The sequence below is a fragment of the Bombina bombina genome, chromosome 4 (assembly GCF_027579735.1).
Source record: "Bombina bombina isolate aBomBom1 chromosome 4, aBomBom1.pri, whole genome shotgun sequence".
NCBI lineage: Eukaryota > Metazoa > Chordata > Amphibia > Anura > Bombinatoridae > Bombina > Bombina bombina.
In genome coordinates this window covers 992,048,468-992,064,227 of record NC_069502.1, presented here as the reverse complement: position 1 = coordinate 992,064,227, position 15,760 = coordinate 992,048,468, and the positions used below count along the sequence as shown (strand labels likewise).

The following is a 15,760-nucleotide window of genomic DNA, read 5'->3' as shown; positions in this document are numbered from 1 at the left end:
ATATTCCGATATGAGTGTGGAAAGGGTATCTACATGTTTTGGATAATTTATAAGGGTTTCATCTAATTTCCATAAATATGGTTCAGTTGGTATCTCGGGCCATGAGAATTTAAATTTAACTGCTGAGTGATCAGTCCATGAGGTAGGTGAAAGAAGTTAAAGATCTTATAATCATGGAGCAATATCTTATATAATTTAATATAGAGAAATCCTTAAAGTGAATGTCAATTTTGTCTTATTTTAACCAATTTTAATATTGCTTTCAAGTTAATAAAGAAAACCGCCGCTTTATTTTTAAAAAAACAACAAAATAAAGGTTATATTTTTATTACCAAATTTGCTCCGTTTTAGGTAGCAGCTCCTCCCACCCGCAACTTCCGGATTTAATCCCCTGTAAGGTATACAGCAGTCCCACCCACTGTATATGTAAAGTCAATGCGCGCTCCCGGCTTTGCTATACACAGCGCATGCGTTGCGTACTTACCAAGCGCTCTGAAAATTGCTTCTAAAATGACTAAGTCCCATAATTGTAATAGCGCATGCGCTAGATGTGAACGTGCGTGAGAGCTCTGTGTGACAGCTTCCAAACACAGGCGCATTACATACGAGTGACGTAGCCGAAAGGGGTTTGGTCCCCCCGTGGTTGATCGGATTATTGGTTGACACAAGCGAGCCTACAATGTCAATCATTAATCCAAGATGGCGGGCGGAGGATTGAGATGACGATCGTAATGAAATAAAGCAAATACTAGTTAATTAGAGGTTTGCTGAAAAAATGATGAATTAAAGTGGCAGTATTTTAAGGTTAGCGTTTAAGCAGTGTTTAGCATTGAGCTTGACTTTACATTCACTTTAAATACTTATATAGGGTAGTGGCTAGGTCCCCTTAAAACATTTTCTATGGAGTGGAAATTGCAATTAAAAGCCCCCCTTAAAAAATTGAATGGTTTTCGTTTGTTAGTACAAAATGAGACCCTTCCAGGTTTATGGCTTTAGCAGTGAGATGGGGTTGGGAATTTATAAGTGGAAATGAGGGGAGAGGAGGAGAGGAAAAGAAAATATAAAACTTTGCTTTACTCTGTTTTATTTTTTTGGATGTGTTGTGGGACCTCCTTTTTTCCCTTTTCTTTATTCCCCCTTTTTTTTTTTTTTCCTCCGTGTCTTATCTTGTTTTCCCTTTTCGGCTCATAGGCAGAATTTAGTTATTATATTTGCCTATATCAGATTATGTCCAAAGTCTAGTAAAGTTTACTATCGATACAAGTGTAGATCAAGTTTTTGTTTTTCTGCTTGTTTTTTTTCTCTTCTGATAGTAGGAAGAATGTATCTACTGGCATTGGCATAAGATAGTATATGCTCTCGAAGTTCTATTCAAGATAATGTTAGTGGGGTTCAATGATAGATTTTGAGGTCTTTTGAATATGAGTTTATGCACACAGAAAGGAGCTAAATCAAAAATCAAATATTTTGTTTTTTGTTTAGAAGCAATATATTATGAGGAAAATTCTGGATCTTCAAGATATCTTATGTTATTGTTATTTTACGTCAAAAAGTAAAAACCCCAACGATGTTGTTTGTAATGGACAGAAAGAAATACTGTCGCTTTTCTGTTTCTACTTGCTGCCCTGCGTGGCGTGCGGACTGTATAAAGATTATATTGTTGGAATTAAAATAAATAAATAAAAAAAAAAAAATAACTCAAAGTTAAGTAACATGCTTGGAATAGTAAAAATATTTGCATGTTTGAATATTATCACGTCACTATGATATGAATTTATAGATTACACATTATAGCTCACTTTCAGCACTTATGTTGCAGTATGAGAAAATACGCAGGTGGATAAACGGTATATTTAATATATAAATTGTTTACTATTAACAGGTCAAGGTTGGTTAGAGAATTACCAATATATGTTTAGGCATGTATTATAGGCAGTATGTCTTCAAGATGATCGTCTAATTGATGGTTAGTACGCACCTGCCCATTAGAGAATCAGATCTTTTTACTTCCTTTTTAAGGTCAGTAGTTGTACGTAAGACTAGAGAGTTATGAGTACGGCACCAATGCCGAAACGCATAAGCTTTATTTTCAGCTGAGAGGGCTGTTCATACTGCACTTCATTGTACCTGTTTTTTAAAGACGCTAATAAAGAACTGTTTTTAAGGAGAGATCTCTCCAGATTTGTTTTCTTTTACATTGCATTGAAGCCTTGCGCTCAATCAAGTGCGCTTCCAAAGGCTCAGATTGGAGCCTCGTTCTAGCTCAGCAAAGAGGGTAAGTCGCACAGCGATGGGCAGCAAGTATAAATTTAAATGTACATGAATATAAATCTTATGGGTAAAGTAAGAAATCCTGGTAATCCTAGGATTAACCGTGTAAAACGGACATTACCCAAGCAGCTGTGGGTAAAGCCCGATGTACTGTAATTCCCCTATCTACACTATTTCTTTTACCTCCTCCTTGGGGGTTCAATAAAGGCGCCCCGCCGATCCTCTGGCATGCACCACAAGTGAACCTTGGGGAATGAGTTATATACACATATTAACACATAAATATATATGTATATAAGCATATATACTTACAGGGAACACACAGTTCCCATAGACTGCAATGTAAAGGCACTTTACAGTGCCGTTTTATTTCTAACACCCCACACCACCCAACTTTAACCCCTAAAAACTGCTTTTTGATGTTTTTTTTTTTATTTCAAAAATGCTATACTTTATTTTGGGGGCAAATGGGTTATTTTGAAAATGAACCAGTGTTCTGATCAAAATTGTGTTAATGTTTGGATTGTGAGTGCTCCGGTATTGAAAAGGGAGACAAAAAAACAGCCAATAATTATGGTCTGCATATTAGGTGTAACTATACAAAAATTGGTATTAAAAAATCTTTAAGATGAAATTGTAGTATTCCCATACTTGATCCATGAAAAAATATCATAATCAATATCCTTGTTATATTGTAATTTTTTTTCATTTAAAAACCTTTGCACCAAACATATGTTCAAATCCCAGTAGATAATATCTAATTAAGGACTATTAATACAAGTGTCTACCTTACACATTACTGGACATTAAAGAACTACTACATACAGTAGAATTTAATACCTGACAAATACACAATACAAAAACAATGCAATAGCTCTTACTTTGAATTTGCAATGAGTAGTAGAATATATTCTTACAAATTTTAAACTTAATACAATCCCCCCTCCTGCATCATGTGACAGCCATCAGCCAATTACAAATTGCATTTATGTATATACTGTGCACTTGTGCAAATGCTCAGTATAAGCTGGAGCCTCAGATATTGTGCATATAAAAATAATGTGCATGTTTTGATAAATTGCATGATCTATCTAAATCATGAAAACTTGAATGGCTCTTTAGTACGGACATACACACAAGTGCAAATAATATAAACGTTGGTGCACATCTAAGCACAGACAAAAAGCTTAAGTCATAGTGCACGTGCAGGTAAACAATAATTTATTTCTTTTATTTTTTGTCATGATGTGTTCACCCTTATTCAAAGGTTCTCCAGTTTGGAGAGAAATTGTAGTTCAGACTTCACAAAGGCTGAACTCACTGAATTTTCAAAAGAAAAAGGGCGGAGCCCTCCAGCATGGCGAGATCTCTCTAATTTATGAAAGTAAAGTAGAGACAAGCCCAGTGCAATATAGCACTGCATTGATATGAGAGTTATGTTACACTTACACGTTGTGGTTTGTATTTTATATTACTTTAAATTTCAGATTTGGACCTTTCAGTATTATTGCATTAAAACTTTGCACTTTCTCATTTGTAATTTAATACATTTACATTTTGATCTAGCAGTGATTTACACATTCTGATTATGCTTTGAAAGTTTTTGTGTCAATTTAATAACTTAAGATCATATTTTGTATAAAATTACATTGCACTTTTTATTTTCTCCATTGAAAACTGACAGTTTTAGAAAGCAGGAGGGACAGGGCAGTTCCCTGGGCTGAACAGGGGAGTTCCCAGGGTATGAGGCCTAGTTATCTAGTCGTCAACCACAAATACGCTGGAATTCCGCAGTCTAACACTAACCCCAACACCCCCCTAACTTAAATATTAATTAAATAAATCTAAATAATATTTATCTTATTAAATAAATTAATCCTATTTAAAACTAAATACTTACCTTTAAAATAAACTCTAATATAGCTACAATATAAATAATAATTATATTGTAGCTATTTTAGGATTTATTTTTATTTTGCAGGCAACTTTCAATTTATTTTAACTAGGTACAATAGCTATTAAATAGTTATTAACTATTTAATAGCTACCTAGCTAAAATAAAGAGAAATTTACCTGTAAAATAAAAACTAACCTAAGTTACAATTACACCTAACACTACACTATACTTAAATAAATAAATCCTATTTAAAACTAAATACTTACCTGTAAAATAAACCCTAAGGTAGCTACAATATAAATAATAATTATATTGTAGCTATTTTAGGATTTATATTTATTTTACAGGTAACTTTGTATTTATTTTAGCTAGTTAGAATAGTTATTAAATAGTTATTAACTATTTAATAACTACCTAGCTAAAAGAAATACAAAATTACCTGTAAAATAAATCCTAACCTAAGTTACAATTAAACCTAACACTACACTATCATTAAATTAATTAAATAAATTAGTTACAAATAACTACAATTAAATTAAATTAAATAAACTAACTAAAGTACAAAAAATAAAAAAGCTAAGTTACAAAATATAAAAAAAAATAAGTTACAAACATTTAAAAAATATTACAACAATTTTAAGCGACTTACACCTAATCTAAGCCCCCTAATAAAATAACAAAGCCCCCCAAAATAAAAAAATGCCCTACCCTATTCTAAATTAAAAAGTTCAAAGCTCTTTTACCTTACCAGCCCTTAAAAGGGCCTTTTGCGGGGCATGCCCCAAAGAATTCTGCTCTTTTGCCTGTAAAAGAAAAATACAACCCCCCCAACATTAAAACCCACCACCCACATACCCCTAATCTAACCCAAACCCCCCTTAAATAAACCTAACACTACCCCCCTGAAGATCATCCTACCTTGAGTCGTCTTCAGCCAGCCGACTCACCAATGGAACCGAAGAGGAGATCCGGAGCGGCAGAAGTCATCATCCAGGCGGCGCGGAAGAAGTCTTCCATCCGATAGAAGTCTTCATCCAGGCGGCGTCTTCAATCTTCATCCATCCGGAGCGGAGCGGAGCCATCTTCAGACGAGCCGAGGCGGAGCCATTCTCTTCTTCCCAACGACTAACGACGAATGGATATTCCTTTAAGGGACGTCATCCAAGATGGCGTCCCTTAAATTCCGATTGGCTGATAGGATTCTATCAGCCAATTGGAATTAAGGTAGGAAAAATCTGATTGGCTGATTGAATCGGAACAGCCAATAGAATGCAAGCTCAATCTGATTGGCTGATTGCTCTCCGCATTCAGCGATGACTGTCGGACCTGATCCGCACTGTCGGACCTGATCCGCACTGTCGGATCAGGTCCGACAGACATTTTGATAATTCAGCCTCATAATCAGAATTTAAAAAATCACAATCCTAAATATACTGCTGTACACAAAATAAAATACAAAACAGAAAGTGCAAAGTTTAAATGTATTAAAATATAATCTAAAGTGTAAATTTATGTAAAATAGAAAGCACAAAGTGTAAATGTCATGAAGTGCTATATTGCTCTGAGCTTGTCTCTCCTTCACATACAGAAATGCAGGGAATGCCCCTTGGAGATGTAAAGTAAAATCTGTCTTTTGAATATTTCACTAGGGATCTCGCAGGGCTGGAGGATCATTTTAGAATATCTCACCTGAGCAGAGAGGTTTTAAATATCTGGGCCTCAGAGTCCCTTAAACCAATCAAGGAGACAGTAGCATAACACAGCACATCAATGGCTAAAGTGAAACTTAAAGGGACACTGTACCCAAATTTTTTCTTTCATGATTAAGATTAAACATGAAATTTAAGCAACTTTTTAATTTACTCCTATTATCAAATATTCTTCATTCTCTTGGTATCTTTATTTGAAATGCAAGAATGTAAGTTTAGATGTCGGCCCATTTTTGATGAACAACCTGGGTTGTCCTTGCTGATTGGTGGATAAATTCATCCACCAATAAAAAAATGCTGTCCAGAGTTCTGAACCCAAAAAAAGCTTAGATGCCTTCTTTTTCAAATAAAGATAGCAAGAGAACGAAGAAAAATTGATAATAGGAGTAAATTAGAAAGTTGCTTAAAATTGCATGCTCTTTCTGTATTACAAAAGAAAAATGTTGGGTTCAGTGTCCCTTTAAGTGTTTGTAATGCAAAAGACTATTGTAGAATAAATTATTGATACACTTTTTGACTAGGAACATAATCTATCTATAGATCTGATCAGATTTAAGAGGTTTTTTTTTTACTCACCTAGTTCATCACCAGCAACAATCCTGTAAGTGACATTTTTTCCAAAAGGTGCAATTAAATTAAATTAAATAAACTAACTAAAGTACAAAAAATAAAAAAGCTAAGTTACAAAATATAAAAAAAATAAGTTACAAACATTTAAAAAATATTACAACAATTTTAAGCGACTTACACCTAATCTAAGCCCCCTAATAAAATAACAAAGCCCCCCAAAATAAAAAAATGCCCTACCCTATTCTAAATTAAAAAGTTCAAAGCTCTTTTACCTTACCAGCCCTTAAAAGGGCCTTTTGCGGGGCATGCCCCAAAGAATTCTGCTCTTTTGCCTGTAAAAGAAAAATACAACCCCCCCCAACATTAAAACCCACCACCCACATACCCCTAATCTAACCCAAACCCCCCTTAAATAAACCTAACACTACCCCCCTGAAGATCATCCTACCTTGAGTCGTCTTCAGCCAGCCGACTCACCGATGGAACCGAAGAGGAGATCCGGAGCGGCAGAAGTCATCATCCAGGCGGCGCGGAAGAAGTCTTCCATCCGATAGAAGTCTTCATCCAGGCGGCGTCTTCAATCTTCATCCATCCGGATCGGAGCGGAGCCATCTTCAGACGAGCCGAGGCGGAGCCATTCTCTTCTTCCCAACGACTAACGACGAATGGATATTCCTTTAAGGGACGTCATCCAAGATGGCGTCCCTTAAATTCCGATTGGCTGATAGGATTCTATCAGCCAATTGGAATTAAGGTAGGAAAAATCTGATTGGCTGATTGAATCGGAACAGCCAATAGAATGCAAGCTCAATCTGATTGGCTGATTGCTCTCCGCATTCAGCGATGACTGTCGGACCTGATCCGCACTGTCGGACCTGATCCGCACTGTCGGATCAGGTCCGACAGACATTTTGATAATTCAGCCTCATAATCAGAATTTAAAAAATCACAATCCTAAATACACTGCTGTACACAAAATAAAATACAAAACAGAAAGTGCAAAGTTTAAATGTATTAAAATATAATCTAAAGTGTAAATTTATGTAAAATAGAAAGCACAAAGTGTAAATGTCATGAAGTGCTATATTGCTCTGAGCTTGTCTCTCCTTCACATACAGAAATGCAGGGAATGCCCCTTGGAGATGTAAAGCAAAATCTGTCTTTTGAATATTTCACTAGGGATCTCGCAGGGCTGGAGGATCATTTTAGAATATCTCACCTGAGCAGAGAGGTTTTAAATATCTGGGCCTCAGAGTCCCTTAAACCAATCAAGGAGACAGTAGCATAACACAGCACATCAATGGCTAAAGTGAAACTTAAAGGGACACTGTACCCAAATTTTTTCTTTCATGATTAAGATTAAACATGAAATTTAAGCAACTTTTTAATTTACTCCTATTATCAAATATTCTTCATTCTCTTGGTATCTTTATTTGAAATGCAAGAATGTAAGTTTAGATGTCGGCCCATTTTTGATGAACAACCTGGGTTGTCCTTGCTGATTGGTGGATAAATTCATCCACCAATAAAAAAATGCTGTCCAGAGTTCTGAACCCAAAAAAAGCTTAGATGCCTTCTTTTTCAAATAAAGATAGCAAGAGAACGAAGAAAAATTGATAATAGGAGTAAATTAGAAAGTTGCTTAAAATTGCATGCTCTTTCTGTATTACAAAAGAAAAATGTTGGGTTCAGTGTCCCTTTAAGTGTTTGTAATGCAAAAGACTATTGTAGAATAAATTATTGATACACTTTTTGACTAGGAACATAATCTATCTATAGATCTGATCAGATTTAAGAGGTTTTTTTTTTACTCACCTAGTTCATCACCAGCAACAATCCTGTAAGTGACATTTTTTCCAAAAGGTGCTTTTGCAGCAAATGTGTAAACATGATCTATGCCACTTTTATTTTGCTTTACTATAGTACTATAAGACAAAGAATAAGGACTGCTTTTAAAACATATTTATAAAACAACACTACAATTATTACAGCAGTTGAAGGTACATTTATACTCAGAAATAAAGTAAATGTTCTTATGTATATACCTGCTCTTTAACTTATTCATGAATTGAAAGTTTAAATACACACTAATACCACTGTTTTAATTTATATTATTTGTATAGTAAACAATAAATTTATAGTTAAAGGTACTTTTATATTGTAAAATATTAGAGTCAACTTTATTCTTTATTATTCATATTAATTAATAGAATATGTGTGTCTCTTTTACATTTTAAATATGTTTCACATTTTGAAATGTCAGTTGTAAAAGGGCATTTAAACACTTTACACATGGGAAAGACTATTGAAGTCTTGAGCCCATTAATCTACCAGGAACAGCTCAGTGGCTTGTTCTATAGCAAATTACCTCATGGAAGTAGCTTATTTTAGCCCAATTGTGCTTTCACAGAGGAGAACTTTCCTGAAGTATAATCAGTCTTATCCTGTCTAACAAGGTCAGTCCAGCCTGAAATACCAGGCAATTATCCTCTGAACAAGGAAAATGGCAACTCCAGACAATTGTTTTAGCCTCCTTTGGGGCTCATCAGTGAGGTGCAGCCATATCACTCTAAGCAAACTTGGCAAAGAGTCTTCGCCTTGTTTCCCCATCACCCTTAGGGAGACTTTCCCCAGGGTCATAATACAAATACATACAGAAAGAGAAGCAATCTACCAGGAATGAACAGCTCATTGCTTCTTCTACAGCCTGGTTAACACCTGGGAATAGTTTATTTTAGCTCTATTGTACTTTACACAGAGGAGGACTTTTCTGAAATATATCAGTCTGATCTCACCTAACAAGGCTAAAATAGGCTACTCCTGGGTGGTAACTTACCATAAAACAGGTTACTGAGATTTTGTTTGTTCCTGGTGGAGAGCTTCTCTTTCTGTATGTATTTGAATAATGACCCGGAAATGGCTCCCTGGGGATGATGGGAAAAATCAGTTGTGGACGCCCTACCCAATGTGCCTAGAGGGATATAGCTGTTCAGAGGAGGATTGCCTGGTATTTCGGGACTGGACTGACCTTGTTAGGAGGAATCAAACTGATATACTTCAGGAAAGGCTCAAAGAAGCTGCTCCTGGTTGGTAACTCGTCATAGAACAGGTTACTGAGCTGTTGTTTGTCCCTGGTGAAGCACGTCTCTTTTTGTATGTATGTTCTTAAATTACTGTTATTTGGCTCTGGTAGACTTGTTTGGGAGTCAAAAACAGCTTTCCACTTTAATAATTTGGAAAACACAAAGCCAACAGCTATAGATTGCCAGATGGTGTTATTTTTGTTGGCTAACAACCAACAGAAAGCAATGACATCAATGGAAACTTGGCATAAAACTTTATACTTTGTATAATATTTATACAACTAATTTAATTTTTGAAAACACTCTTCCCTAGACTAATCTTAACTTTAAAAGCATAATTTTGTTAAGCATTTATTTAGTGTTTAATGTCCCTTTAAAATAAGGTTCTACTATAAATGATCTTGGCTTTTAAAATTACAAATAGGAACTACTGTTATTACTACTAATAACAATATAAGTGCAGGCAAACTTACTGTGCCTATGGTTCTCATTTGCCAACAAAATCTCAAGTGGTCCAACTTAGGTTGTTTGACCATTTAACATCTTCCTAATTTTTTTCAAGTGATTGGTATTGAAAAACACAATTTTTTTTTTATTTTACTTGGTTTAACCATGGTGACCATCTTTTTGTCATGGTATACAAGAAATTTTAGTTATTCCGATGTTTATGGAAATCTTATTGTCTCAGATCAGGATGGTCTTAAACCCTTGGAAAAAAAACTGATCTCTAGAGCACATTCCAATGTACATATATATACAGTTTGCACATTATTATTAGACTTAGAACTTAAGTCCTAAAGTATTGATGAAGATCGCTGAAAGTCCGAGTAATCTGTTTTCTCAAGTAGGTAAAAACTCCCGTCCAGCTCACATACGCTATTTTTTAATCAGCCGACAGTTCTAGTGGGTTTATATAGTTGGATAAAAGCGCCACAAAAAGGATAATGGCAAAAAACCACACTCGTACAGTACAAAGTGTGAAATTCCCCTGTCCAGCTTAAATCCCCTGTGGTTTCTCAAGGTATTCAGTGTGGGGAAATAGAATTTAGGGCCCCTGTAAACATAAAGAAGTGCCACAACAGGATTTATTTGCAAACCTTAACACACTCGTACTTAGCAAAGCATGAAAGTGCACCTGTCCTGCTTCTGCTTCTTATACAGATAAAGAAAAAAGCTGAGGTGACAGCAAATCAATATTTGTATTTATTGATCAGAGGAAAACAAACACAGTGACGTTTCAGGATATTATCCCTTATTCATGCTAAAGCTTGCAAACACTAATAACAGACTTACCATAAGGCCACCAGATGGCGCTATTCAACATTTTCAACCATTTTAACCCCTTAAGTGCTTATAACTTTATAATGTAATTCAAAACAATCCATTAAGTATACCATAATGCTTTACAACTTTACAATCCAGTCATTATTTATGAAAAATCTCATATCTTTTAAAATGCAACACTTTCAATAACCTTTACATTAAAATGCAACATTTTAAACATTTTTGCAACATTTTTTGCAACATTCTTTACAAAAAAACTGTAAGGTCCCATTCTCTATTTAAACCTTTAGGTTCCATTGTGCCTAATTCAAAAATCCAATATGACTCACGTTGCTTCAATAACAACTCTCTATCCCCTCCTCTGCGGGGTAGTATAACATGATCAATGATCTGAAACTTAAGTTGGCTATTGGAGTGACCATGACTTAAAAAATGACTAGACAGGGGGGCTTTTAAATTACCTGTCCTTATGTTACTTTTATGTTCTATAATGCAGTCCTTGGCACTACGGTGGACTCACCTATGTAAACACCCCCACATGGACATTTAACCATATAAATAATATATGTAGTTAAACATTTAAAGTATCCTTTAATATTGTATTTTTTACCTGTGTGGGGGTGCAAAAACGTAGGGCCTTTGATCAAATTTGTACAGCAAGAACAGCTTAAACAAGGGTAACAGACCAAATTTTTTAACCCTATAATATATATCCATCTTTCTTTTTAACACTAGACCCAATATCAGCTCTAATTAGTTCAGCCTGTAAATTATGGCTTCTTCTATAAGCTGGCAAAGGATATTTTTTAAACGCCATTATATTTGGATTGCATCTGGTGGCCTTATGGTATATAAGTCTGTGATTAGTGTTTGCAAGCTATAACATGAATAAGGGATAATATCCCAAAACGTCGCTGTGTTTGTTTTCCACTGATCAATATAATATTTGAAGTATGTTTATATTTTATCTCTTGATTGATAATTTCTATTTCGATATTGAGAAAGTGAATCTGTTTATTACTATGTTCATTTGTAAATGTCAGGCCAAGATCGTTAATATCTTCTAAAAATAAGAACAATAGTTCAATGTCGCCTTTCCATATTAGAAACATATCATCAATGTAGCATTTGTACAGCACAAGTTTCTCCCCCCATTGGCTATTATGAAAGAAACTTTCTTTAAAATAACCCATGAAGAGATTAACTTAACTTTGGGCGAACCTTGTGCCCATTGCTGTACCTTTAATTTGAAAGTAAATTTTTTTATAAAATAAAAAACTATTATTGGTTAAAAGAAATTCAATACTCTGTAATAAAAATAGTTTTTGTTCTTTTAACCCCTTAACGACACACATGTCGTACAGGGTACATCACACAAACTGGTCTTTAAAGACCAACGACGTACCCTGTACGACGGTAGGGGTTTAAAGTGACTGGAAGCAATCTTGATTGCTTCCAGCCACTTTCAACGTATTGCTGTGATGCCACGATATTGAGACATCACTGCAATACCTTTTTTGTCTCTGTGGCCCTCTCTGCATTGGCCAGCGATGGTGCCGATCGTTGGGGGGTGGGAGCGGCTGCAGGGAGGTGGGAGGGTGGCCCATCGCTTGCAAACTTCTGGCCAGCAGTTGTGCACGATGTTGGCTGCGCGCTGGAGCGCGTGCGGGAGGTTGGGGGCGTGCATGTGTGTGTGTGCGGGCGTGACTGCAATCTTTAAGTGGCCAAATTGGAAATGGTGGGAGAGAGTGGTGGGTGGCAGAGGAAGGGGGGAAATAACTTTTAAAAAGTGATCTGGTAGGGGGTATGGAGGGGGGCAACTACACTACAGAAAAAGTGGGGTTTATTTAAAAAAAAAAAGAAGCCACATTTGATTGCAAAGTGGGTACTGGCAGGCAACTGCCAGTAACCAAAATGGTGGCAAATAGTTAGTGGGAGGAGAGTTAGAGAGCTCTTTCGGGGGGATCAGGGAGGTTGGGGGCTAAGGGGGGGATCCTACACAGCAGAATATTTTTTATTATTTTTTTAAATTAAAAAAAGCCTTTTATTTTAGTACTGGCAGACTTTCTGCCAGTACTTAAAATGGCGAGGACAATTGTGGTGTGGCGGAGGGAAGAGAGCTGTTTGGGAGGGATCAGGGGGTGGGATGTGTCAGGTGGGAGGCTGATCTCTACACTAAAGCTAAAATTAACCTTTCAAGCTCCTTACAAGGTACCTAATTAACCCCATCACTGCTGGGCATAATACTTACAAGTGTGGTGCGCAGCAAAAAGCAATGCCAAAGTCATATATGTCTGCTATTTCTGAACAAAGGGGATCCCAGAGAAGCATTTACAACCATTTGTGCCATAATTGCACAAGCTTTTTGTAAATAATTTCAGTGAGAAACCAAACGTTGAAAACGTGAAAAAGTGAACAATTGTTTTCATTTGATCAAATTTTGGCAGGTAAAATGGTGGCATGAAATATTTAAAAATGGGCCTAGATCAATACTTTGGGTTGTCTACTACACTACACTAAAGCTAAAATGAACCCTACAAGCGCCCTACAAGCTACATAATTAACCCCTTCACTGCTGGGCCTAATACAAGTGTGTTGCACAGCGGAATTTAGCAGCCATCTAATTACCAAAAAGTAATGCCACAACCATAAATGTCTGTTATTTCTGAACAAAGGGGATCCCAGAGAAGCATTTATAACCATTTGTGTCATAATTGCACATGTTTGTAAATAATTTCAGTGAGAAACCTAAAGTTTGTGAAAAAGAGAACATTTTTTTTTTATTTGATCGCATTTGGCGGTGAAATGGTGGCATGAAATATACCAAAATGAGCCTAGTTCAATACTTTGGGTTGTCTACTAAAAAAAAATATATATATACATGTCAAGGGATATTCAGGGATTCCTGACAGATATCAGTTTTCCTATGTAACTATTGCTAATTTTGAAGAAAAAAAAAATGGTTTGGAAATAGCAAAGTGCTACTTGTATTTATTGCCCTATAACTTGCAAAAAACAAAGAACATGTATTTCTAAACTCAGGACAAAATTTAGAAACTATTTAGCATGGGTGCTTTTTGGTGGTTGTAGATGTGTAACAGATTTTGGGAGTCAAAGTTAGAAAAAGTGTGTTTTTTTCCATTTTTTCATCATATTTTATAAAAAAAATAATTATATAGTAAATTATAAGATATGGTGAAAATAATGGTATCTTTAGAAAGTCCATTTAATGGCGAGACAAATGGGGTATAATATGTGTGGGTACAGTAATGGAATAAGAGGAAAATTACAGCTAAACACAAACACTGCAGAAATGTAAAAATAGCCCTGGTCCTTAAAGGGACCCTTAACACCTGACTTCTAATAATCCCAAAAACCTACTTTTTCTTATTAAACAAAATAAAGTAATCACTGCTGCCTATTTTATCTGTTCCTCTTAGCCCAAACTTTTGAAGGATATTGTTTTAAAATACAGTGTTGAGGCAGTGCTTGATTTCCTATCGCCTAGATTTAGAGTTCTGCGGCCAAAGGGGTGCGTTAGCTACGCGTGCTTTTTTTCTCCCGCACCTTTTAAATACCGCTGGTATTTAGAGTTCACAGAATGGCTGGGTTTTCAGTGCGTTAGGCTCCAAAAAGGGAGCGTAGAGCATAATTTAACGCCACTGCAACTCTAGATACCAGCGGTGCTTACGGACGCGGCCAGCTTCAAAAACGTGCTCGTGCACGATATCCCCATAGAAAACAATGGGGCAGTTAGAGCTGAAAAAAAAAAGCAGCGTTCAGCTCCTAACGCAGCCCCATTGTTTTCTATGGGGAAACACTTCCTACGTCTGCACCTAACACTCTAACATTTTCCCACGAGTCTAAACACCCCTAACCTTACACTTATTAACCCCTATTCTGCCGCCCCCGCTATCGCTGACACCTGCATATTTTTTTTAACCCCTAATCTGCCGCTCCGTAAACCGCCGACCCCTATATTATATTTATTAACCCCTAATCTGCCCCCCACAACGTCGCCTCCACCTGCCTACACTTATTAACCCCTAATCTGCCGAGCGGACCGCACCACTATTATAATAAAGTTATTAACCCCTAATCTGCCTCACTCCCGCCTCAATAACCCTATAATAAATAGTATTAACCCCTAATCTGCCCTCCCTAACATCGCCGACACCTAACTTCAAACATTAACCCCTAATCTGCCGACTGGAGCTCACCGATATTCTAATAAATGTATTAACCCCTAAAGCTAAGTCTAACCCTAACACTAACACCCCCCTAAGTTAAATATAATTTAAATCTAACGAAATAAATTAACTCTTATTAAATAAATTATTCCTATTTAAAGCTAAATACTTACCTGTAAAATAAATCCTAATATAGCTACAATATAAATTATAATTATATTATAGCTATTTTAGGATTTATATTTATTTTACAGGTAACTTTGTATTTATTTTAACCAGGTACAATAGCTATTAAATAGTTAAGAACTATTTAATAGCTAAAATAGTTAAAATAATTACAAAATTACCTGTAAAATAAATCCTAACCTAAGTTACAATTAAACCTAACACTACACTATCAATAAATAAATTAAATAAAATACCTACAATTATCTACAATTAAACCTAACACTACACTATCAATAAATAAATTAAATAAAATACCTACAATTATCTACAATTAAACCTAACACTACACTATCAATAAATTAATTAAATACAATACCTACAAATAAATACATTTAAATAAACTAACTAAAGTACAAAAAATAAAAAAGAACTAAGTTACAAAAATAAAAAAATATTTACAAACATTAGAAAAATATTACAACAATTTTAAACTAATTAGACCTACTCTAAGCCCCCTAATAAAATAACAAAGCTCCCCAAAATAAAAAAATGCCCTACCCTATTCTAAATTAAAAAAGTTCAAAGCTC

The 15,760-nt window shown here is 35.5% G+C and overlaps 1 protein-coding gene across 1 annotated transcript in view; it reads right to left on the bottom strand.

Moving 5' to 3' along the window:
* LOC128658145 (protocadherin Fat 4-like) overlaps positions 1–15,760 on the bottom strand; it is a 651,406-nt gene that overhangs the window by 335,660 nt on the left and 299,986 nt on the right. The window contains exon 26 of the mRNA XM_053712644.1: positions 8,263–8,372. Coding sequence (XP_053568619.1) covers positions 8,263–8,372 — 110 coding nt within the window. The remainder of the gene's footprint in view (positions 1–8,262; positions 8,373–15,760) is intronic.